Source organism: Grampus griseus, assembly GCF_964374135.1.
Source record: "Grampus griseus genome assembly, chromosome: 2".
Lineage (NCBI taxonomy): Eukaryota > Metazoa > Chordata > Mammalia > Artiodactyla > Delphinidae > Grampus > Grampus griseus.
Genome location: NC_139018.1, coordinates 158,052,786 through 158,077,936, shown reverse-complemented (window position 1 = coordinate 158,077,936; position 25,151 = coordinate 158,052,786). Strand labels below are relative to the sequence as shown.

Here is a 25,151-nt window from a genome sequence, read left to right as displayed (position 1 = left end):
GCAGCTGCTAGCTTTTTGCCTGTAAAAAAAAATTTATAGATATTTTTCCAGTCAGCACACACAGAACTAATCATAGTCTTTTTAATATCTGCAAAATATTCCATATATAGAAATACTTTATTTTGTCAGTCATCAGTTGATGGTTCTTTATTTGAATACTTTTTCACCTAATTTACCTTGCTCTTTAAACTTGATGATTCTAAATTGGCCCGTAGTTATGAAGGTGTCTGAAAGTGGTTGCCATTTCCTACTTTACTTAACACCCTTTTAAAAACACTACCTTGGTGTTAAAGAACACACAATAATTTTACTCTAACCCCACAATTTTCTATTTTATTTTACATTAGGGCCTTTAGTGCTTAATGCACAATCTATAGCTTATTGTATAAAATTTTACACGAAGCTTATGTAAAATAGTTTTGAAAATGAGAACGCTTTTAAATCTTTACTTGAAATTTTCCTAGGGTGGTATAGGCATCAATATGTAATTAACATAGATACTTTCAGGAGTCTGTAAAAGCACTTCAAATCTCAAAGTTATCGGTAAGTAAATTATAAATATATTATTTGGTGCTAGTTTGGATCACATTAATAGTTGGTTTTCACAGGATTTGTTTCTTTTGATTACAGATTCTTGAAACTATGCCAATGACTGAAAAAGTTGAAGAATTGCTACATGTCATTGGTCCGTTTTATGAAATTATAGAAGACAAAAAGAGTGGCAGAAGTTCTGATTTAACCTCAGGTTGGACTCTTTTACCTAGTTTTTCGTTCAGCAGCTGATACATTATGCATGCATTAATATTTATATTATATGTCTAATTTTTTTTTTTTACTTTCACATGCCAGTCCGAGTGGAGAAAATCTCTAAATACTTAGAAGGTAGGAATAATGAAATCCATGTGAAACTTTGGTTTAAAATTTATATGCCAAAAGAACTCTGCACAAATTTGTATAACTTATGGGCTTTTCACTCAAGAGTTTTCTTTCAAGCAAATACATTGCACAAACTTCCAAAATATTATAAACCCTAATTTTTTTTTTCAGAGTTTTAAAAAAAAATTTATTTTATATTGGAGCATAGTTGATTAACAATGTTGTTTAGTTTCAGTGTACAGCGAAGTGATTCAGTTATATACATATACATGTATCTATTCTTTTTCAAATTATTTTCCCATTTAGGTTATTACAGAATATTGAGCAGAGTTCCCTGTGCTATTCAGTAGGTGCTTGTTGGTATAAACCGTAATTTTTACCCTTAGGTTATTAAAACATGACAGACGGTTCATTTGTATACAAAATTATAACAGAATTCATGGTTTTATTTTTATGATTCATATTTTCTATTTTGATTTATTAATTATATTAGCTATTATATTGCTATGGCTGAAATGACTTGCTAGCTAATTTTAAGTGAATATGTTTATAGTATGGTTTAACTCTAGTGTAGCTAGCTAAAACAAGACGTCAGTGAATTCACCTCACTTGGTCTTTTATTTTTAGAGTTCTGTTTTCATGTTCTCAGTAACAAATTGAAAGTCTTATCTTTTTACGTACTAGCAGGAGCTGAATAATCTGCAGATTTGCTGGTATTAACTGTAAACATTTGCTCTTTAAATTGTTTTAGAAAATAGAGTGAAATGAGCTCCTAAGAGTCATTCTAAATGACAATTATATATGTTTTAAATAAAAATCAGCCTGCCCATCCTTTTTTTTTCCTGGCATTCCATTCACAAGGCATCTTTTACTAATTGATCAACATATTAATCTTCCTGTTCTGTCATAAGGCCTGCAGTTTGTGTCCGCCACAGTAACTGATGGTGACTTTTACTGGGCATAACTCTGTACCACACCCTCTGTTTCTGATTTGTCTACCTAGAGGGGTCAAATATTAACAAATAATCTTCTTTATAATTCATAATTTTTCAAGTCAGAAAAAAAATTAAATGTTTTCTGTTTGTGAAGTGTGTTATTAGGATGCAGAGGGGAATAAATCAGGACCTGCTCTATAGTTGAAACAACTATAGCTATAAAAACAAGGAAGAGTGAAAAATGATAATAAAGCCTCAGATCCATAATCCCTTAGCTATAATTTAAGAGTTCAAAAGGCTTGATAAAGCTTTTTTGATAACCCGTTTGAGAGCAAAACCTGTCCTAACGTTACCAGGAGGAGCAAACCTTGACCTTAAATGACATGAGGCTATTTTAAGTTTTTATCCTATTTTGTACGGCTATTATATTTTGCTACAAATATCTTAATTTTTTTTTTTTTTTAGTGAGAGCCACCTTAGACTCTGTTGAAGGTATCATATACTATACATTATGTATAGTATATGACCTTTGCAAAATTAGAAAACTCTGGATTTCAAATTGTATCTAGATCCAAGAGTTGTAAGGGATGCGGACCTATACCATAATTTATTTAACCTGTACCACTCTAATGGAATTTAGATCGTTTCCTCTTCTGATCTTCAAAAGATGCTGCTGAAAGTAACCATGTACAAATGTCACTTTACATATGTGTAAGCATATCTGTAAGGAATTATATTAGAAATATAATTGTTGGATCAAAGGATGTGGGCGTTAGATAAGTGTTTCCAATTTTGTAAGATATTGCCAACTTGCAAGACAGTTTGCAATCTTGAGTTTGTTTCTTAAATAAAGAATCTTGTTAAAAGTAGCCGTTTAGGTCCAGTAGAACAGATTATCTATGTCACATGGGCTTTTTCAGAATATATATACATAGTAAGTTTTGAAATCAGGAAGTGTAAGCTCTCCAACTTTGTTCTTTTTCAACATTGTTTTGACTATACTTCTTTTTTCTGGCCGTGCCACACAGCTTGCAGGATCTTAATTCCCTGATCAGGAATCGAACCCATGCCCCCTGCAGTGAAAGTGCAGAGCCCTAACCACTGGACCACCAGGGAATTCCCATTTTTGACCATTCTTGATTCCTTGCATGTCCCTATGAACTTCAGAATCAGCTTGTCAATGTTTGCAAAAATGGCCAGCTGGAATTTTGTTAGGGATTGCAATGAATCATAGATCACTTTTGGAAGTATTGTCATTCAACAATATCGTCTTCTAATCCATTTACTTAAATGTTCTTTAATTTCTTTCAATTGCTAGTTATTTTATTCTTTTGCTGCTATTGTAAATTAAATTTTCTAATTTCATTTTTCAATCGTTTGTTGGTAGCTTGTAGAAATACAATTAATTTTTCTATATTGATCTTGTATCTTGCAACCTTGCTTGACCATTTATTAGTTCTAATAGTTTTTTTGTAGATTACTTAGGATTTTCTATGTATAAGAGCATGTCATCTGCAGAGATCATTTTACTTCTTCCTTGTCAGTCTGGATGCCTTTTATTTATTTTTCTTGCCTGATTGCCCTAACTAGAACTTCCAGTACAGTATTAAATAGAGATGACAAAAGCAGACATCTTTGTCCTTTTTTTAAAAAATTAATTTATTTTATTTTTGGCTGTGTTGGGTCTTTGTTGCTGTGTGCAGGCTTTCTCTAGTTGTGGAGAGCGGGGGCTGCTCTTCATTGAGGTGCGCGGGCTTCTTATTGCGGTGGCTTCTCTTGCTGCAGAGCTTGGGCTCTAGGCATACGGGCTTCAGTAGTTGTGGCACATGGGCTTAGCTACTCTGCTGCATGTGAGAGCTTCCTGGACCAGGGCTCGAACCCGTGTCCCCTGCATTGGCAGGCGGATTCTTAACCACTGCGCCACCAGGGAAGCCCAGACATCTTTGTCTTGTTCCTTATTTTAGCAACAAAACATTCAGTCTTTTAACATTATGATTCTAGTGAGTTTTCTTAGATGCCCTTTATCAGATTGAGGAAATTTTCTTGTATTCTCAATTTCTTCAGTGTTATATTCATGAAAGAGTGTTGGATTTTGTCAAGTGCTTTTTCTGCATCCATTGTGATAATCTTGTGGCTTTTATCCTTTAGTCCATTAATATGGTGTACTACATTGATTTTTGGATGTTGAGTAGGGCTTACTAGTAATTCTCTGTGCTTTCTGCAACTCTCGTCACAGAGCTGCTGTGATGCTGTCAAGTAGTTTTGCTGCAACCATCCATTTGATGGGGGTTTTGGGGATTCCCTGATGCTTTGTTTTGTTGAAGGTGTCTGTGGGTGGTGAGTGTTTCTGTTTTTTATTTATTTTTTTGTCAATTGTTATTATTTTTTATTTTCTGGTTGTCAGGGAAAGAGTAAGGGAGATCCAAAAGCTATGCTGCCATCATGATTCTCTAAGAGAGAATAGACCATAATGCCTATGATAGAGTTGAATTTTTACTCCTTAGTGCTACTAATTAGGGAATATAATAAGAATAAGAATATAGGCCTGACTGTTTAAGATGAATGGAGATTTTATATGTTATTTGGGATGCATGGGAGCATCCAAAATGGACTTGTATAATTGAAAATAAAGCCCAGCAGTTTATGGAGGAAGACCACTGTTTTTGGCCAAGAACCACTTAGGATGCCTTCAGTATCTCAGAGTTACGGAACTATAATTCCCAATATCACAGAATGGGGTCTAGTAACCGTCAGCACTGGCATCACATTGGAGCTTTATGGCAATCCAGAATCTTAGATTACCCCAGACTTACTGATTCAGATCCTAACCTTTTAACTAGATCTCAGGTGATTCCTATCCATGTTAATGTTTGAGAAGCTTCCATGTATTTACTCTCAAGGTATGACTTTGGGTAATAGGACAATTTGCCTTTTTAAGTGATTAATCACATTTACTAATGCTTTTTTTTAAAAAAGCTTAACTGTAAAGACATAATAATGTAAGTTGTGCACCTGAAGCCCTAAAGGTAATAAAAGGATAAAAAACTTTTTAGGGGCTTCCCTGGTGGCTCAGTGGTTAAGAATCCACCTGCCAATGCAGGGCATGCAGGTTCAAGCCCTGGTCCGGGAGGATCCCACATGCCACGGAGCAGCTAAGCCCGTGCACTGCAACTACTGAGCCAGCGCTCTAGAGCCTGTGAGCCACAACTGCTGAGCCTGCAAGCCACAACTGCTGAAGCCTGTGTGCCACAACTACTGAAGCCTGTGTGCCTAGAGCCCGTGCTCCGCAACAAAGAGAAGCCACCGCAATGAGAAGCCCACACACTGCAATGAAGAGTGGCCTCCGCTCGCCACAACTAGAGAAAGCCTGCACGCAGCAACAAAGACCCAACACAGCCAAAAATAAATAAATAAATAAAGTTATAAAAAAAAAAACTTTTTAATGTAGTCCAACTATAATATTGATAAGATTGCTTTTAGGGCCAAGGCTATGTATGTTTTCAGCATGCTAGCCTATAGCAACTGTCTCTTCATTTACTGTGTATTAAAGATCATCTCTTAACTTTACATTTTGATCGATGTTACCTTAAAAATAATTTATCCACTGTCTTGTTCAGAAAGGATTTAAGATAGCTTTATCATTTTGTTGTGAACTGATAACTGGAGGAATTAATGTAATGTACATATATTTACTGTCAAAGAAAATAATACTGTTCATTATATGTTAAAATTCTAACATTTTACTTCAAGATTATTTTATTAGTTATTTGTGAATTACAGTATTATTTTAAAATTACAACATGATTGTGTGTTATAGCATTACAGATTAAATGGTCATTTCATATTTTAGATCTTGGTAATGTTCTAACTTCTACACCAAATGCCAAAACTCTTAATGGTAAAGCTGAAAGCAGCGATAGTGGAGCTGAATCTGAGGAAGAAGAGGCCCAGGAAGGCGTGAAAGGAGCAGAACAAAGTGATAGCGGTAATCTTTGGGTTATGAGCTAATCACTCTACATTAACTAAGGCGAAAGGCTATGGAGAGGTTTGGACTTATTTGGCATTGCGTGCAATTAGGGCACATGGAGGGATGTGGGCTATTGACCCTATAACCAGGTTCGTTGTGGACCAAGAGGCTCTACTACAGAGTTCAGGGACAGCCAACCGTAAGCATAGATGGGTTGATGTTAATTGAAGGCAAACAAGGATAGGCCACTCCTCTAGATGTAAAGCCTGAAATGCTGCATTAGAAATGTATTCATTTAAGGTATTGTTTCCAATATAAATATGCGTATGTTACCAAGGAGACAAGTTAAATTCTCAATATCTTGTCAAGAATGGCATGGATTCCAAGAATAGAATGCAAGCAGAGATTCTGATGAAGAGGGAACATTGGAATCGTGGGGTTCTGCATTAGGGGGGCCTTGTGAGTAAGAGTACCAGTGATTCTTGGGGAGACTAGTTTAGAAAGGGGAGGCAGAAAGACACTAAAACAAGCCATACAGCTTAGTTTTGCCTTCACTTTCCAGTAAAGGCTGACAAATAATACCTTCTTTGAAGGCTCTTTTTACTGGCTATGTAGACCTATATATGGCTGGGTCTCATAGAGCAATTTGCCTATGCCCGAAAGAGTGAAAAGACCTCAAAAGATTTATCTCTTAAAAGGGGTTCTAGAAGATTCACAGGGAACTGAAGCAGTTTTGAAACCAACAGTTTGGGTGAGCTCTCAGCATATAATTAACCCCTTTTCAAGGAGCACCCCATCTCTCTGATCCACGTAGGAAGCCCTTCAAATGGATTATGATAGGCTGGGGAAATGACTACCTGATATTAGAACATAGTGTACAGAAGTTTTCCTACAGTGAATTTTTATGAATCTTTCCATTTTCACATAAAAGATAAGAAAATGATGAAGAAATCTGCAGACCATAAGAACTTGGAAATCGTTGTCACTAATGGCTATGAAAAAGACAGCTTTGTTCAGGGTGTACAGAACGACGTTCATGCCAGTCCTTCCCTGAATGGCAGAGGTGCTGAGACAGTAAAATCTGCAGATCAAAACTTGGAGCAAACGGAAGAAACTGCTGTCTGCGTTCACCAAGGTACTGTCACATCAAAGTTGTTTCTCTGGCTTCTTTCTTATGAATAATATATTCTTTTAATAATTTTAGGATATTTAGGAGCTGTTGAGAATTTTAAAAACCTCTATTCAGTAACATATTAAGGTTTATTAATATTATAAGGGGTTATAGCTTTGAAAGACCAAAATAGGGCCAAGGCTTTTATATTTTTCTTGAAATATTTTTTATTGTGTTTTTATATGGAATTTTAAAATAAAATCTTTGAAATTTTTACTTTTATTACTGATGTTTCTTTTAACTCACATCTCTAATTATATGATACTTTTGTTCTCAGGTCAGCAAAATAAGGTATAGTCGTTTCATAAGTTACGGCTCTAGGAGTGAGCCTATAGTGTGTATACAGTGAATTATTGACATTGCTGTAATTCACTAGAGAAACCAAGAAATACCATTTCTTAATATAACAACCAAATGTGCACAGTTGCGTCCCAAATTTAGGGTCCTAGCCGGTAGTCAGTTTTTTCTTATAAAGTTATTAGGTTTTTATAAGTTTGATCTGGACAGTGTCTTTTTATAATTCCATGATAAAATACGTTGTAATCTTTTTACATAAAAATTACTGACTAAATTTAAAATTTTGGTAAGTTAAAAGAAAGTAAATCAAATTTATCTCCCAATATGAAACGGTAAATCAAATTTATCTCCCAATATGAAAATAATATAGAGCAGATAAATTTTGAAAATGTAATAAATGCATTTGTCTTCAAATAGAGAATAATTATTCTACCCGGACATTTGTATATATTTAGATGTAAATGATGATCATGTTGAAGATGTTTCAGCAATTCAGCATTTGACGAGTGATTCAGACAGTGAAGTATACTGTGATTCCATGGAGCAATTTGGACAAGAAGAGGTAAAAATGACATTTTTTAATTGGTAAATTTTCAAAGTGATATCAGAATTCCATGCATAACTTCTGTTAATAACAGATGTATATGCTGTTCACCACTTTGAAAACATACCTCTAACATGTTTAAACATTTGTATTTTGTTTTTTTGTGAATTAAAAAATATATAAAATTCCTGAATATTCAAAACTGTTTAAATATTATAATTTATAATGTATTTACAGTTATAAATATTCTGAGAGAGGTGGGATGGGAGGCAGAAAGTGAACTCCTTATGCTAGTCCTTATGTTTGAGACATTGATAACAGTCAAGAAGACTGAATAATTTCAAACAAATAAATCTGTTCTTCACATTGACTAAATACATTGGACTGAAGTTTTTTTTTTTTTTTTTGCGGCATGCGGGCCTCTCACTGTTGTGGCCTCTCCCGTTGCGGAGCACAGGCTCCGGACGCGCAGGCTCAACGGCCATGACTCACGGGCCCAGCCGTTCCGCGGCATGTGGGATCTTCCCGGACCGGGGCACGAACCCGTGTCCCCTGCATCGGCAGGCGGACTCTCAACCACTGTGCCACCAGGGAAGCCCTGGACTGAAATTTTAAGTGGAAATACTTTTCAAATTTCAGTTAATTAAGATTTGGTATTGAAAACTAACATTTGGAAAACCATTAAAAGTACATGAATTTTGTATTTTTCTCTGACAACTTTTTCTGATAACGACCAGGGTGGTTTTGACGGCTATATTTATGTTTGTTGTTTTTACATCCTCCCCCTGGTCTTTCCCCACCCCTGTTCTAACACAGTGTTTTTTAAATTTATTTTATTTTAAAATTAAATTAAATTAATTTATTTTTTTATTTTATTGAATTATAATTGATTTACAGTGTTGTGACAGTGCTTTTTTTTTTTTTTTTTTTTTGCTGTACGCGGGGCTCTCACTGTTGTGGCCTCTCCCGTTGCGGAGCACAGGCTCCGAACGCGCAGGCTTAGCAGCCATGGCCCACAGGCCCATCCGCTCCGCGGCATGTGGGATCTTCCTGGACCAGGGCACAAACCCGCGTCCCCTGCATTGGCAGGCGGACTCTCAACCACTGCGCCACCAGGGAAGCCTCATGACAGTGCTTTTTGAATACAGTAACTCTGGATATTTAAAATGTTTCTTGGATGAATAACTGAGTCATGAGCACAGTTCACTGCCAAACATCTCAGTTCTTTGCTGAGATGTATATAAATCATCACTATCCCATTTCTCCCCTACAGATGGGAGGCACAATATGAATTGAAGACATTTTTTAGAAAAATAATATTTTCTATAATAACTTTAAAAAAATACCGCTTTATAAAACCAGTCATTCTTCTATTGTCATGGAAACCTTGTGGTGTATAACTACATGCTTTACATTTGTAGTCTTCAGATAGCTTTACGTCAAACAATGGACCATTTCGCTATTACTTGGGTGGTAATCCCAGTCAGCCCTTGGAAAGTTCTGGTTTTCCTGAAGATGTTCAAGTATCTCCTGGGAATGGCAACAGGGGAGACACACAGGCGGCAGCAGTGGAAGGCAAAGGTGAAGTAAAGCACGGAGGAGAGGATGGCGGGAATAACAGTGGAGCGCCGCACCGTGAGAAACGGGCTGGAGAAAGTGAGGAATTCTCTAACGTCAGGAGAGGGAGAGGTGTGTAGCACTTGTTTTTTGTTCTCACTGTCTTTATAAACGAATTAATGAAATGGGGAGGTTCTAGATAGGAGAGGCACCAGGACTGTCCCTCTGCAAAGGGAATGTTGAAAGTTATCCTCGCGGAACATCTGACCATTTTTCTTTATGTCTGGTTCTCTCCTTTGACTCTACAGGGCATAGCAGTGTATTCTTTGAAGGTGTGGGAGAAAATATGTCTATTTCCACATCTTTTATGCAGTGTTTTAAGGTAGCCAAATTTATGTTTTATCACCTCCTTGAACGCTCACTGATTGCTCCAGCTGTGCTGCTGCTTTTTTCCTATTATAGGTGAAAATCTGGATTCCTTATTGTTTCCCATTTCCCCGCTTAGGTCAAAAGACATCATTTCAAGCTGATAAATCAAGTAATAGAGATAAAAGAACATTTAACATTACAGAGGGGAACATTAAGAATATTAATGTGATCAGGTAATAAAGAGTTGAGTGGGGAAGAAAAGTAGGAATATTAATTTACAGTTGTTTATAGTAAGGAATCAATAGGTACTGTCAAAACAGCCATTTGAACAGAAACAAACCTTTCTAATTTATCAGAAAAAAATACACATTTTTAAAAAAGCAGTGAAAACAAACCATGTAGTAAAACATTTTTTAAAACCCATAAAACAATGCATAATATAAAAGACTTAAGATCAAATGTATTTGTGAAAGCAGTACAAGTAAAGAGGCTCTACTCACCTACTTGAAGAAGAAGGTGTTTGGATTGGTTCACAAAGCAAAGCATAACTTCATGCTATAGTCTACAGAAAGTAAAAAATAAAAATATAGGCAAAGGTATCTCACACAAATGCACATTAAAATAAGACAAGGTTAGTAATCTTGATATCAGGGAAGATTAATTTCATGACAAAAAGCATTAAGATAAAGAGGGCCACTTGTAATGTGAAGATGTGCAGTAGAGACTTAAAATTGTTAATATTTTATATAACATCAACACTTCAAAAAGCAAAATCTGCAGATGATATAAGGAGAAATAGGGAAAATCATATTAATATTCAGGAGACTTTAATATACTTTTTTTGGTCTATATGAGAGTGTAAGGACAAAAACATAACTAAGAATAATGAGAACCTTACTTAACATAATTAATTTGGTAAATCTTATTGGTAGTTATCAAACTGTGTACCATGATACCTATGGAACCTCATAATTCTAGATGCTAATTTTTCCTTTGTTACCCTTATGACACCCAGGCAAGAAACTCTGGACTGTATTTCTTATTTATTGTCACCATTGTCTCCCCTTTTCTACATTTGGTCCATCAGATAAACCTGTAATTCATTCTCTCTAATGTCTTCCTTTCCAGCCAGGCCAAGCTTTTCGTTTTTCACTGATTCAGAAACCTCTTAAGCTTGTATGACTGTTCTTATTTTCTATTTAAATACATTCTCAAAGTGATCAGGATAATCCCTCTGTTTTTCTTTTGTTTTTTTTTTTTTTTACTAAGACACGTTCTTCCTATTGAATATACAGTATTTTTTGTCTGTATATATGCCTATATATATATATAGGTCTGCCTATAAAGCCTACACTCCTCACCTTCACATGGAACTTGATTCAACCTGTCCTTTGCTCTTCCTGACGTTATCATCCTCATGTTTTCATCACTCTCCTTTTTAGCATCTACCTCAAATAAGTAAAGAAAATCTTCCCACTCCCACCACTGGCTTGCCCCTTCCATGTCTATGTCTTTCCTATCGTTTGGCATAGTCTTTTGTCTCTTCTTTGTTGATATTTGACTATCCCTTCATTCAAAATTCAACCTAAAGGAAAAAAATAGTGCTTTTGGGGAGTCTTTCCTAATAATTCACATTTAACTTTAATTAGTGGAATACTATATTATTTTAATATCCTTACACTTTTACACGCATTCCTTTTGCCAGGACTTCTATGTGCTCTGAATATAGGATAGGTTAATAAATCTTGATAGTATATTATAAAGCAGTAGGGAAAAAGCAGGCTCTGGGGACCCCTAGGGTAAGATAGTCAAGTGTATGATGGTCATAACATGTCCCCCCCCAACCTAATTAAATGAATAAAAAAGAAGAAAAAAATATCAAGGAATATGGCAACAGCAACTAGATAAGGGACTCATCCTCGTACCATAAACTTTGCAAAGTATCAGAGAGACAGGACAATTAGAAAGAAACTAGAATAGATAGGAAGTTCTGTTCTCTATAGAAGCAGTGAGAATGAAGGTGAGTCAATGAAATTTTGAAAAAAACCTCTCAATTTAGTGGGAAGCAGACTGGAAGCCATAGTGGCTCGAGGGTGAAGACTCGGAGTGTCCTTCTGGAACTCTTTTGGACACACAGCCAGAATGAGTGTAAGACTTGTTATTATTTTTCTCTTCCACCTCTGGTTGAGAAGGAGGCTGGAGAATGGGGCATAATCTGATGGAACTAATCACCTCTTGTCACAGAGGCTTAAAAAAAAAGAGAAGATACAGGGAGGATTGGGTAGCCTAGTGTCCAGTTCACCGAATTTCACATACCCTCCCGTCTCCCCTTCCCCTGGGGACAAGCAGAACCACAGCCAGAGCTAGAAGAAACTGGGGTTTGCTTTCAGACATGACCTCCCTCTTCTAGTTCTGACCTTGAGGACACTGAGGGAGGCAGGGGGAGATAATTGCTCAGTGATAATTCTCTGTCACTGCCAAAGGCCATCTGGCCTCTTATATGGAGGAAGGATCTGAAATATAAGGCCATCTATCATTTGAATATATATGTCATTTTATATATATATATCGCTGATCCAGGAAAAGTCCCCAACACAGGGCATTTCACAATGTACAAAGAAAGAGAATAGAAAACAATTCCCCTGTTACCTCAGCCCCTACCTCTAGTCCCACTCAGAAGAGCCTAATATAGAAGCAGCAGACACTGATGATATCAAGCCTACAAGGTCAGGTCTGGGGCGACATACCAGTAGGGCAATGTCAATGTGGCAGGAAACCCACTCTATTTAGGTAGATTGATAGAGGTGCCTGTGTCATAGATAAACAAGCTGATAAAAACTGACCTGGGAACTATGTAGAAATCCTACAGACAAGGAAAAAATAAAAAGGAGAGTGGAGAGGGGGAAAGGCACTTAGGATGCAAACAAAAGATCTGTTTTGGAAGAATATATATGCCAGAAAACAGAACATTTTAGATAACCAGTATTCCTCACTCAATAAAGATATAAACACTTACAAATAGGAGATCGAAGCAGAGATGATAAGGCCTAAAAAAAGGAAATTGCATAGGTAGGGGGAAAATTGGAGGCATAAGTCATAGTTATATAAGTTATAAATACATTAGAAACAGTAAAGAAGAGAATTGACATGGCAGAAATGCAAGTCATTCATTTATTCAAGAAAGGCAGCTTATACAGTTTGGGCAGAGGGCCCCTCTTTACAAGAAAAAATACAAATTTGTGAATATTTAGTTAAGAAAAAGGTCACAACGTATTACTAGAACCTTGGATTCAGGTTTCTTTCTTTAGGTAATTTAACAAAATTGTTTATATGAAACGCTTCCTGTTTAAAATCTGACTTTACCCACCTACAGCTCTCTACGGCTCCCAGAAATCACAGGGGCCCGTACAGGGGAATGGGCTGATACTCCTGTCTTTGTGAAGGCGGTTTGAACACTGAGTATTACAAAGGACATAGTAAAGTGAGCAGAGACAGCAGTAGTTCTCTGGCACCATCAGAACCCACTGACAGACCATCACAGAATATGTCAAGCTCTTAAGGATGCAGGAAAAAACTAAGCCTGAAATTCGACTTCCACTTTTTTTTTCTGTGTAAATTCCAGACCAATAGCTGAGTTCAGGAATGACCACTTCAAATTTTACTTGCTTTCAATACAAGAGTAGAGGTCTTCTTGAAAATGGCATCGAGCATTTCAGTGTACTCTTTGGGGTTTAACTTGGCAGATGGCTCCAATTCCATTTCACTTACAGCCCCAAACACTGCTTGATGCAAGTTCAGTTTTGGGAATCCTGCTTCTGTAGGGTTCCAGGATGCCAAAGGGCAATGAGGTAGACAATTTTCTGTTTATTATTTAAAATAAGACTTACGTATTATATTAGCAAGCATGTAAAACTTGTGATGTTCCATTTCTGCAAGGGTAAGGTAACATAGTAATACCTTTTACACACTGCAATATAAAACTGTTTTGGACTTCCCTGGTGGTCCAGTGGTTAGGACTCTGTGCTCCCAATACAGGGAGCACAGGGTCGATCCCTGTTTGGGGAACTAGGATCCTGCATGCCACACAGCGAGGCCAAACAAACAAAAAACTGTTTCAGCCTTTGTGAAAAATAACTTGGCAACACTCATTAAGAACCACAACAAAATTGTTATCCTTTCCCAGGAATTCTTCTTTGAATTTGTCTGACCTAAAGAAATCAACAGAAATTTGGACAAGAATTTATATACAAAGACATTCATTGCAAAGTTATTTGTAATCGCAAAAATTTGGAGTTACCCTAACTATCTAAAAGTGCAAAATGACTGAGTAAATTATTTCATGGTCTTACTAGTGAATTCATATAGCTGTTTCAGTGTTTTTGGAATTGGAGTAAAATTTAATGATGCACGTAAATGTTCATTATATATATATATATATGTTTTTTTTCTTTTGGCGGTACGCGGGCCTCTCACCGCTGTGGCCTCTCCCGTTGCGCCACAGGCTCAGCGGCCATGGGTCACGGGCCCAGCCGCTCCGCGGCATGTGGGATCTTCCCGGACCGGGGCACGAACCCGTGTCCCCTGCATCGGCAGGCGGACTCCCAACCACTGCGCCACCAGGGAAGCCCCATAATATTTTTTAAAAGTAGGACACAAAATCACATATAAGGGGTAATGCCAATTCTGTAAATATACGCGTAGAGAAAAGGACGTATGGATAGACAACAAAATGTTAATAGTGGTGAGATTTCAATATAAGTATAATGGAATTTATAAGAAAAACCATTTAAAAACCTTTTGGGAGGCTTACAGTGATCAAATAGGAAAACATGGCTATTTAGTGTAGCTTTTAATACTCCAAAGAAACAGCCTTCTATTTTTTCAATCTTGTTACTGTATTAGTGAAGAATTTTTAAGAATGTACCCCAGATATGCATATTATTTGTGTATTATATACATTGAGTCATGTACTAGTATATTAGGTACATTATAAAACCTTAGCAAAAAAAAAAATTAAGACTATAAATAGAAGTTTATACCTGTGTCAACTTCTTTGATTTTAATAGTTTATTTTGTGTACTTCCTGATTGCTTCCACTCTACTTTGGAGATTTAGATCTCAAAGAAATAGAGGAAAAATGAAAAAAAAACACAAAAGGCACCCCACCATTTCTACTTTTCTAAGAGTGATTAAAACTAACTTATTTTGCTCTCTTAAAATAGGGCACAGGATGCAACATTTGAGTGAAGGAAGCAAAGGTCGGCAAGTGGGAAGTGGAGGTGATGGGGAACGCTGGGGTTCAGACAGAGGGTCGAGGGGCAGCCTCAACGAGCAGATCGCTCTCGTGCTCATGCGCCTGCAGGAAGACATGCAGAACGTCCTTCAGAGACTCCACAAACTGGAGACGCTGACGGCATCGCAGGTAGCCTTCCTCGTTTGTCTTGTCTTTATCTGCTGTTGATCCCATCAAACAGTGTGTAATTGGAATCTGTGTTAATCTGATTTAAATGAACCATACAAATGATACCCAAAGCTTATTTTAGCAGTTAAGTAAGATTATATGTTTAGGGAACCAGGCTCAGATTATGTTTTATCAAGAGGTATATGGTGTGTTCCAATGATAAGAATATTCAAATACACTGATTTGAGTGGTTTTGCTAAGAAAGAGACAAATTCTGGATCCACAAAATGCTAAACAGTAACAGTTTACAAAATGCTTTTTCTTGTTAAACGTGTGATTTTTTGGTATGTGCATTTAATATCTGTCTTTCTTGCTAGACTATAAACACCGTGATTGTAGGGACTATATATATACTATTTTATTTACTGCTAAAGGACAGAGCCTTGTTCCAAGGAGGCGGGACAATAAATATCTGCTGTTAGATTAAAAAAAATCTGATTTACACACATCAATGGAGTTTAATGGTTTTAAAAGGATCTACTTTTGAAAATATTATTTCAGAAAAGACTGACCCAAAAGCCAAATACCACTTAAAATAATTGGAATTTTTCAGCATATAAAATTAGCAGTACCATGTTGGAGACAGGAAGAAGAACCCGAGAAGAATAAGAAGTGTTGAACAGTGCAGTTTGTGGCACTAATAGAGACCACAGCTAATGTCCTAGGGTTCACCATTGAAGGGCCATCCTTTTGTAGTAAGCGTTGTCTTCTATCTTGACCTCTTTTTAAAATGCTGTGGAGGTAATACACTAACTTACCCATTCTTTACTGTAAATTAGTTGTAGGCTCAAAACTTTCAAGCCAGACAGAAATGTAGAGTTATGATTTGACCTCCACTATGGTTTGCTATAGCTTATCAGGAATCTCCAAAACAAATATTTGGATATTGTTCACATAATCTTTACACTTTTACAGTTTTAATAATCAAGGCTATAGTTCTCAAATATGTTTGTAAGTTGGTAGTTTATATGGAAATCAAGGAATTAATAAATGTTGAGTAAGTAATTTAATAAGAATGTAAAAGAAGTAATTAATGGTTCTGATTAAGGTTTTATTTTGATAACTTTATATTATTTGAACTATAAAATGTCAGAGATAATTATTTGGCTAGCAATTTTAGGGACTTTTAATTTGGTCACTGTGAGTTTCAGGATAATCGAAGCATAGTTAGCAGAAAAACCGAGAGTAATCCAACATTTCACCCTTTTTTTTAAAAAAAAAGATAGGAAATAGAAAAAATTACTGTATTTTTTTTTCTTTTTGTCAAAGCTAAATCAGTTTCATTTGTGTTGATAGGCAAAATCATCAGCATTACAGACCAGTAATCAGCCCCCTTCGCTGGTAAGAAATTCTTATCTTAAATCTAAGTGCCAGGGTTTCAAATAAGTTACAGTAAATTTAGATTATATGACATCCTTAAAGTATTCCAAATGAAATCTACCCTTTAGAACTTTGAAGTTTAAAATATATTTGTTTTGTACTAAGTCTGAAGTACTTCTGAAAGTCTACTTAACTGAATTATGCTCTAAAATTATCTCCCTCCCTTTAGCAGGAGTGAGATCTATTATTAATTATGTAGTTTCAAAATTATGGTGTGTTTTTAAAATTTATATGTGCAATATGTAATAGATTGGTGACCAGCTTATTTTATTTTCTCAGAGACCATCTTGGTGGCCCTTCGAGATGTCTCCTGGTGCATTAATCTTTGCTATCATATGGCCTTTTATTGCCCAGTGGTTAGTGCATTTATATTACCAAAGAAGGAGAAGGTAATACGATAGTTTTATAATTCAAAGTGGTATGTAAACTCTTAGAATCTATAGCAGACAGAGCTTTCAGCGGCAGTTAGGGAGATAGGTCCATTTTATAGATAGTCATACTGAGCATTCTGTACTGATCCTGAGACTGAAACTACCTTGGAAATGATATCTAGTGGGTTTTTAGATACTTGTTAGATTAAAATTTTTTCACTTGAGAGCATCTGATGTATTTGTACACTTCTGATTTATGCAACAGCAAGAAAATGATTACAGGCTTAAGTTTTATGTCTTATGAAGAAACAGTGTTCTCAAAGTATGATTTTTTGGGGGAGCCCTTTGCTAATATTAAAGGACAACAGATAAGAAAACTAATAATGCCTGCATGCTCTCTGTACCTTAGAAATATAGACATTGGCATTTCAGAAAATGTTCATCCTGGTGGTTGACTAGAAATAGGGCTTATTCTAATTTGAGGGCCAGAATTCCAGTTTGGATGCCAGGAAATAACTCAGGTAAGTCTGAGAATAACAGGTTCGAATCCTTGCAAGTGCTCTGAGATTGTCTAGATGAGGAATAACCTGAGGCCAAAACTCTTGGGTTCAAGAAAATCGTTAAAAGCATTTTTTTGGACACTATGTAAACTGAATTACTTTCCCTGGATGGGCAGATGGACAAATATTTGTCATTCGTGGCCTCACTGATTATGTTTCTGGTGTTTCATCACCATTTCCCATTAAGTCACAACAGATGGGGAAAAGAGATAGGGTATTTGGTGGTAACATTTTAAGTGCTCTCTTACATATGTGCAGTAGAAACACATTTTTAAAAAATCTACAAGTTTAAATAATTATAGGTCTGTTGTTCCTCTACCAAAGAACCCACGTTTCTAATTACTGCACGTGATAACAAAAGCAAAAACCAAACATTTGCCCTTCTATGTCAAAGGGCTAAGCAGCACACTAGTCTAAGTGCTCCAGTGAGAATGCTTTATAGTAGAGAAAAGGAAATGCATGTGGCCTTAGGTGACTTGGTTTAGTCTTCCTTGTTCTCTGCTTATGTTAAGACTGTTTGATTTATGTTCATAAATGAACTCAATACGTTTTCTGGTACATTAATGTTCTTGGAATATTCTTGCTCACTTAAAAAACTTTTGTGGGATTTCAGAAGCCTAAGTTGCCTTCTCAGTATCATTTACCCCCTTTCTAAGCCATCTGTGTATGTGTCATTTCAGCTGTTAAGATACAGACCTTGGGACTATATCTATAGATATAGACTGTAGACTGTGGTCCAGTGGTTAAGAATCTGCGCATCCAATGTAGGGGGTGTGGGTTCAATCCCTGGCTGGGGAACTAAGATCCCGCATGCTGCATGACATGGCCAAAAAAAGGGGAAAAAAAGATATAGACCTTAATTTAAATCCTTTCTTTTCTTTTTTCACACGTTTTGTGTTTCTCCTGTGATGGTTGGGTGCTATACAGTGTTTTAAATCCTAATATCCCTGATAATAGGAGGAAAAAAGAACCAAACCTTTTTTCAATATGTGGTTATACTGGATTTAAGCGGCTGGCAACAGTGGTGCTAACGGGAGGTGTTTACATGTTTTGCAATGCATTTCAAAGTTCTTTTTCATGTTTTACTTTGTAGAAAGTTGGGGATTGGAGAATAGAGAAATTCAACACACAACAAAAAACCTAAAGTTTACTTTGATTAATAATTTATTTCATGCTTAAGGTTGAAGCAGCTTGTCAGTTTATTAAAGACTGAAAAAACAAACTGTACTTTGCTTCAGCAGTCATGGAAAATGGCAGTTTTTCTAAAATTTATTTTTTTTTTAATGTTCCTTACTTGTAAAAGTATATGCCGTTTCTCCTAAGTATTCCTTTCAGTTGTTGACAGATGTCTCTGAATGGAGAAGCTTTTCTCTGTTCCTAATTTTCTACTTTGTTATTATTGAATCTTTATCCAGTTTTCCAATGTATGTTAGGTATTTAATCCTTCAAAGTTGTAAATTATTAGTGCTCTGCAACTGCATTTTGATGAGACATAGTGTTTTTATGTATTGTTTACTTATATATGTAAGGAGTCAACTGGGGTTGGCGATGGAAACAAGTTTTGACTTGAGGGGATTTAGGCATCTTTTAATCTGGCAGTGTTTAACAGGTTTTAATCTGACAGTTATAGGAAAGAAGACTAGAGAACATTGTGCATGGTTTAGAGAAGACAGGTCTGTGTTAGAGATGAAGAGAAAGATTTAAAAATCCTCTTAGGATGGGAAAAGTGTGGCCAGGAGAGGGTGTGCCCTACTTATAACAGGGCCCACCCTGTACCTCATCCTCTAGCACAGTGTCTGGCATGTTTTAGGCTTTCAATAAATATGTGCTGAATACCTGGCTGAAGGCCCACTCTTGGCAGGATGGCAGCCGAAGTACCATGTGACATGGAGAAGCTTTGATGTTGTTTAACATCTGGATGCAAACACACACTGAGATAATCCTATACACATGTAAAATAAGTGGTTATCTATTTGTGGTAAGCTTTAAAAAAAAAATTTTTTTTTACATGAAAAGTAATACTTAAGGTCCACTGCTTGATTCTTTTTTCCCCAGTATAGAAGAATATAAATTTTTTATAGTTGATTTACAATGTTAATTTCTGCTATACAGCAGAGTGATTCAGTTATACATATATATACATTCTTTTTTTTTATATTCTTTTCCATTATGGTTTATCATAGGATATTGAATATAGTTCTCTGTGCTATACAGTAGGACCTTGTTGTTTATCCATTCTATATATAATAGCTTACATCAGAAAAATATAAATTTAAAAGTAAAAGAGATCTCATATCACTCTGCAGGGGATCTGAAAAACATTCTTTCTGTATGTGCTATGAAGAGTATCATCTGCAGACCTGTTCAAAATTAGGCCCTGAACAGCCTCCTATGGTACTACCTCCCCTCAGTTACCTAACCTGGTCATTCTGCTATTAAAATTATCCATGAGTTAAATACTGAAACCAGGCCAGTTTTTTTTTTTTTTTTTGGCCGCAGGGCGGCAGCTCGCAGAATCTTAGTTCCCCAACCAGGGATCGGACCCAGGCCTACGGTGGTGAAAGCACTGAGTCCTAACCACTGGACCTCCAGGGAATTCCCTGAAAGCAGACCTTTTAAGTCCACAAGACTATTCTTAATCTATTACACAAAGACCTCACTTCTCAGATACTGCATTTTTTACAAACTGAAGGTTTGTGGCAACCCTGTCACAAGGCTGTCAGTACCGCTTTCCCAACAGCATTCACTCACTTCATGTCTCTGTGTCATATTTTGGTAATTCTTGAAATATCTCAGACTTTTTCATTATTATTATATCTGTTATGGTGATCTGTGATTAGTGATCTTTGATGTTGCTACTATGACTTGCCAAAGGCTCAGATGATGGTTAGCATTTTTTAGCAATAAAACATTTTTTTAAGGGATTTTTATTTTTTGGCTGCGTTGGGTCTTCGTTGCTGCACGTGGGCTTTCTTTAGTTGCGGCAAGTGGGGGGGCTACTCTTTGTTGTGGTGCGCGGGCTTCTCACTGCAGTGGCTTCTCTTGTTGCAGAGCACAGGCTCTAGGCGCGCGGGCTTTAGTAGTGGTGGCACGTGGGCTCAGTAGTTGTGGCTTGTGGGCTCTAGAGCGCAGGCTCAGTAGTTGTGGCACACAGGCTTAGTTGCTCCTAGGCATGTGGGATCTTCCCGGACCAGGGCTCGAACCCATGTCCCGTGCATTGGCAGGCGGATTCTTAACCACTGCACTACCAGAGAAGCCCAATAAAGCATTTTTAAATTAAGGTATGTACAGTTTTTTAAGCCATAATGCTATTGCCACTTAATAGACCGCAGTAGAGTGTAAACTGTTATATGCACTGCAAACCAGAAAAGTTGTGTGACTCACTTGATTGCGATATTAGCTTTATTGCGATGGTCTGGAGCCGAACCTGCATGATCTTCAAGGTCTGCCTGTAATTTGAAGAAAAGGATGTTTCTAACCACTTTCCTTTATCAGTCTGTCCAGGTTCATAAATGTGCTGGTAGGTGGTTTCCTTAGAGACAATGAGCTTTCAGTTTTTATTTAATAAAAACTGGATAGGGTGGGACAGGTCTCAGGAGAAACATTCTTCAGATGGAGCCTGGGGAAGGTGATACTGGACCAAAAATTCAGGCCCAGGCTTCTGAGGCAGGGAAAGAATCTCAGCAGTCCAGGCAGAGCAGAGAGTTCAGTGGGCTGGGGAAAGGCAAAAGGTTATTCCTGTTTTCTTACCTGTTGTTTTCTGTAACTTTTCTTCTCTTATCACACTATACCCTACATTTTACAAGTTAATTTTTTATAAAAGGAGAGAAAGAGCTCACTAAGTGCCTGGAAAACATCCCAAAATTCCAAAGATAGTGATAATGACATGTCTCTTCTATTTCCCTATTACAGCTGAAGGTTGGGGGGTTCATAGACCAAGTTGTGTGTTTTTTGGTAAATCTACAGATTTGGTAAATCCTGTATAGCAATCTGCATCACGTGGGTTCTTAGTAAGTGTTGCTAACTGTTCAGGCACCTCCCAACTAGCATTTCTGCTGAAGTCTCACTCAGGCAGTCTTTACAACCACCCACGATTCTCTTCCTCCAGGGGCCGTTCTTCTTCATGCCAGAGTAATCTCCTCCTATTATGTGAAAATCCAACTGATTATTTAAAATGTCACTCCTGCCAAGGTGTACATAAGATTTCTGCAGAGGATAAGGAGTGGTCTGATTATTTAAAAGATCATTCCTGCCAAGGGGGTTGCATAAGGGCGTTTCTACAGAGGAGAGGAATAAACTTGTAATGAGAGAGTTTCAGGCATTTTGGCATCTGGAATGCTGAGGAGGATCTAGAGATTTTACAGCTGTGGGTCCTTTCCCAGAACTCAGATCAGATGTGATTGTTGTGCTCACAAGCCCATTCTTCTCTGGTAGCTCACTCTGCTATCAGTAAAACCATCAGATTATACACATCTGAGTTGTTGGTTTATATGTCCCTCCCATCCCCATCCTATCAACTAAACTGAGAGCTTTTTTGAGGGCTAAAAGCCTGCCTCAGAGATGTCTGAATCTCCAGTACCTGGCACAGTGCCTGGAAAATAACAGATACATAATATGTGTTGATTAAATGAACAGTCCAGGTTGTGTATCTGTCAACCTTCTGTTGTTTTATGAAGCTTTTTTGTTTCAAAACTTTCCATTTTGATAAAATTATGAAAAAATCTGAACTGTGGAATAGCCAACTAGAAAAAGATGAGAATCTAGAAGCTGTGAGAGGAATGTACATTTAAATCGTTTGTTAGAAACTACTTGGTAATGTCATCACTTGCAGTTGGATCTTTCCTATCGAGCTCTAAGTGACATGAAGTAACTTCATAAGGATCATTTGTAATTTTATGGTCTTATTTTGAATTTGAATATTATTATTATGTTACCATCAGCGAATTCTTTGGTATCGATATGTTTCATATTCAGGTTGTATTTATACTCATAGGACATTGTTTTTTTCCTTTCTTTTCAAAGAAAATTGAACTGAAGAAAATATTTTCCTGAAGAAGATTACTGGGCCTGGATGACCTCGGGATGAAATAGATTGTGGAGCTCACACGAAACTCCTAGTTTGTGATGATTACATTTCTTTTTGTTGTCCAGTAGTTTGGTTTGTGTACATATATACATATATATATTTTGCACTACACAAATGATAACATTTTAAGGACTAATATTGCTGATACTTGAATAATCAATCTCAACTAGGTTATAAGTAATAGACTTAGATTTACCCTACCCTTGAACTTGAAGGACATTAAATTATTAATTATTGTTTGGTAACATGTTTACCTGATTATCTCCCATAGAGAAATATAAGCTGCTTTTCCAAGGTACAGTTATGATAATAAGAACAGATTAATAACTGGGTATTTTTAATTTTCTAAATTAAATATGAGAAAGTATGCAAACCAGGAGTGAATTTCAAATGAGATGAAATCGACTTTCTTAGTCACTGAACCACCATGCGATTCAGTAGAAAACGACTGGAAGAATCTTCTCCACATCCACTTTGTGAGCTGCCCATAATCTTTCTTGGGCATGCACATCTCTAACTTTAGTATTCAGGCATCATTATGACAAAGTAGAGCCCTATGTACTAGGCTTTGTTTTTACAAATGATTCACAGAATAGACATAACCTGCTAATGGAAATGATGAAGAATGGGCTTAACGTGTTCTGAACCTGCAGATCATTAATAAGATTTGTATTCAATCATATACATGGATTCCTTTGTAATAATTTTCCTTTAACTGAGGACATCTTGTTTCTGCTTCATAGGGTGCTTTGAAATATAAAATGAAAACTTATTTATACTGTTTTTACAAAGGTCAAAGAGGAAACACATGAAAATCACTTTTCTGCAACTGGTAAACCACACAGACCGGACTCTTAACCTCTTAGTGCCTCAGTTTTTCCTTCGGGGTATAATATTGGAGATACACCTATTTCACAAGGGGTATTGGAGAGATCTGCAAGCTAGCAGGCCATATGCTTCCATTTGAATAAGACATACCCAACTAATGTAAATTTGTGTCTCTCCTCCACCTCCCACATTTAGATTAAGAAGAAGACTGTAATTTAGATCCTTGAAGGCTTTGTTTGGAATTATCCTTCCTGCATGCCTTTTAAAACTCCCTGCTCATGTAGATGTACCTTATGCTTTAAAGATTTCTCTGATACAAAGGTTTAGTATCAGATAATTTTTTAAATTCTTGGTATGTGTGATGTTGGGTTTAGCATCATGTGTTCAGAGTGTTCTCAATAAGAGAGAAAGTAATCCATCCCTAGTCTAGAGGGTGGTTCTTTGTTTACCTGAAGAAAAAAGTATAAGAATACAATTTGCTTTTCTGAAGACTCTTTTTTTCCTTATTTTTTTTCTTACATGTAACTTGATGTTTTTTATTTTTTAATTCCATCTTGATTAAAATGTATCTGTCTAAAGAGATATACTAATATTTGCTTTTTAAAAGCTGTCCTCTATTTATTTAGGGAAAAGAAATGAAGCCAGTAACTGAATTATATGTAAAAATAAAATTTAGACCTGTGGGTCTGGAGTTATTTTTAAAAATTAGCTATCAATCTGGTATCAGAAAATGGTGGCTTTTCTCTTAGTATATAAATAAATAAGATGCAAAGTAAGAATGTAAGCAGTTGTGATTCATTACAAGCAGTTGAAGGTAACTAACTCCTAGGGATAACCATTTGTATCCTATTCCAAAGTCTTATTTTATAGTTTGAAAAGCACTTTGCACACAGTTCTTGTATATACAAGTAAAGACGTAATTATAGGATGTAGTGTTACTGCTTTGTTTAACAAGAACCTCATTTAAAATTGACAGCTATGGTATTTTTTTAATGATCTACTTCTTTTCTGTTTCTTTATTGTAAAATTAAGTTAAAAATAAAAGGTTAATGAAAAATGTTATGGTTTTTATTCCTTGTTACTGTTAGAAGTGCAGTGATTATATAAGGATTAAATGAGAATAAATAGTAGGGGTTCATAGGAAGTAATTGTGCCTCGTTCAAAATAAAGCCATGCTATTACATGTAATTTTATAAAAATCAGAAACAGGCTGAAGTTGAACTCATTTAGTCATCTGGCTGAAAATGTTACTTATCGTGTCAAAATCTTAGTTTCAATTCTTACTCCAAATAGGTAGCTTCCCATAGCCACTCAGTGTGGCCTTAGTCAGCCATGTTAAATACATACAGTTTGTCTTAGGTAGAAAATGGTGAGAAGGTTTTATGTTTTTAATACAAATGTATAACTTGTAACTTCTCCACATAGTGATAAAAGTGATGTTAGCTATTTGTAACATTAAGATAACAGTGTTCTGGGGCCTGTAATAGGAAGCTAACTGCAGTGGCTTGAGTTTTTTCTCCTCATATACAAGGAGTCCAGAGGTAGGAAGTCCAGGGCTGGTAAGGTGCTTCCACAATGTCCTTAGGGACACAGGTTCCTTCTGTCTTTCTGTTCTGTCACCTTTAGGGTGTGGGCCTTGTCTTGTTCACTAAATGGCTGCTGTACATCTCGGTCCAATGTCTACATTACAGGTAGGCAAAGATCCTTATCCGATCGGGAAACAGTAACTTTCCTGGAAATCTCACACAG

The 25,151-nt window shown here is 36.5% G+C and overlaps 1 protein-coding gene across 7 annotated transcripts in view; it reads left to right on the top strand.

Moving 5' to 3' along the window:
* The window catches only part of ACBD5 (acyl-CoA binding domain containing 5), a gene marked incomplete at both ends in the record, with an annotated part of 34,635 nt that extends 10,184 nt beyond the window's left edge, over positions 1 to 24,451 (top strand). For 2 of the 7 annotated variants that reach the window (XM_082649689.1, XM_082649683.1), the window contains 10 exons: positions 631 to 745; positions 850 to 882; positions 5,662 to 5,796; positions 6,710 to 6,913; positions 7,702 to 7,808; positions 9,212 to 9,479; positions 14,939 to 15,138; positions 16,474 to 16,518; positions 16,837 to 16,946; positions 22,511 to 24,451. In XM_082649689.1, the coding sequence (XP_082505815.1) occupies positions 631 to 745; positions 850 to 882; positions 5,662 to 5,796; positions 6,710 to 6,913; positions 7,702 to 7,808; positions 9,212 to 9,479; positions 14,939 to 15,138; positions 16,474 to 16,518; positions 16,837 to 16,946; positions 22,511 to 22,523 (1,230 nt within the window). Of the gene's footprint in view, positions 1 to 630; positions 746 to 849; positions 883 to 5,661; positions 5,797 to 6,709; positions 6,914 to 7,701; positions 7,809 to 9,211; positions 9,480 to 14,938; positions 15,139 to 16,473; positions 16,519 to 16,836; positions 16,951 to 22,510 lie in introns of those variants that run through there. The other 5 variants (XM_082649685.1, XM_082649686.1, XM_082649687.1 and 2 more) reach the window with 3 other exon arrangements.
* Between the last annotated feature and the right edge of the window lie 700 nt (positions 24,452 to 25,151).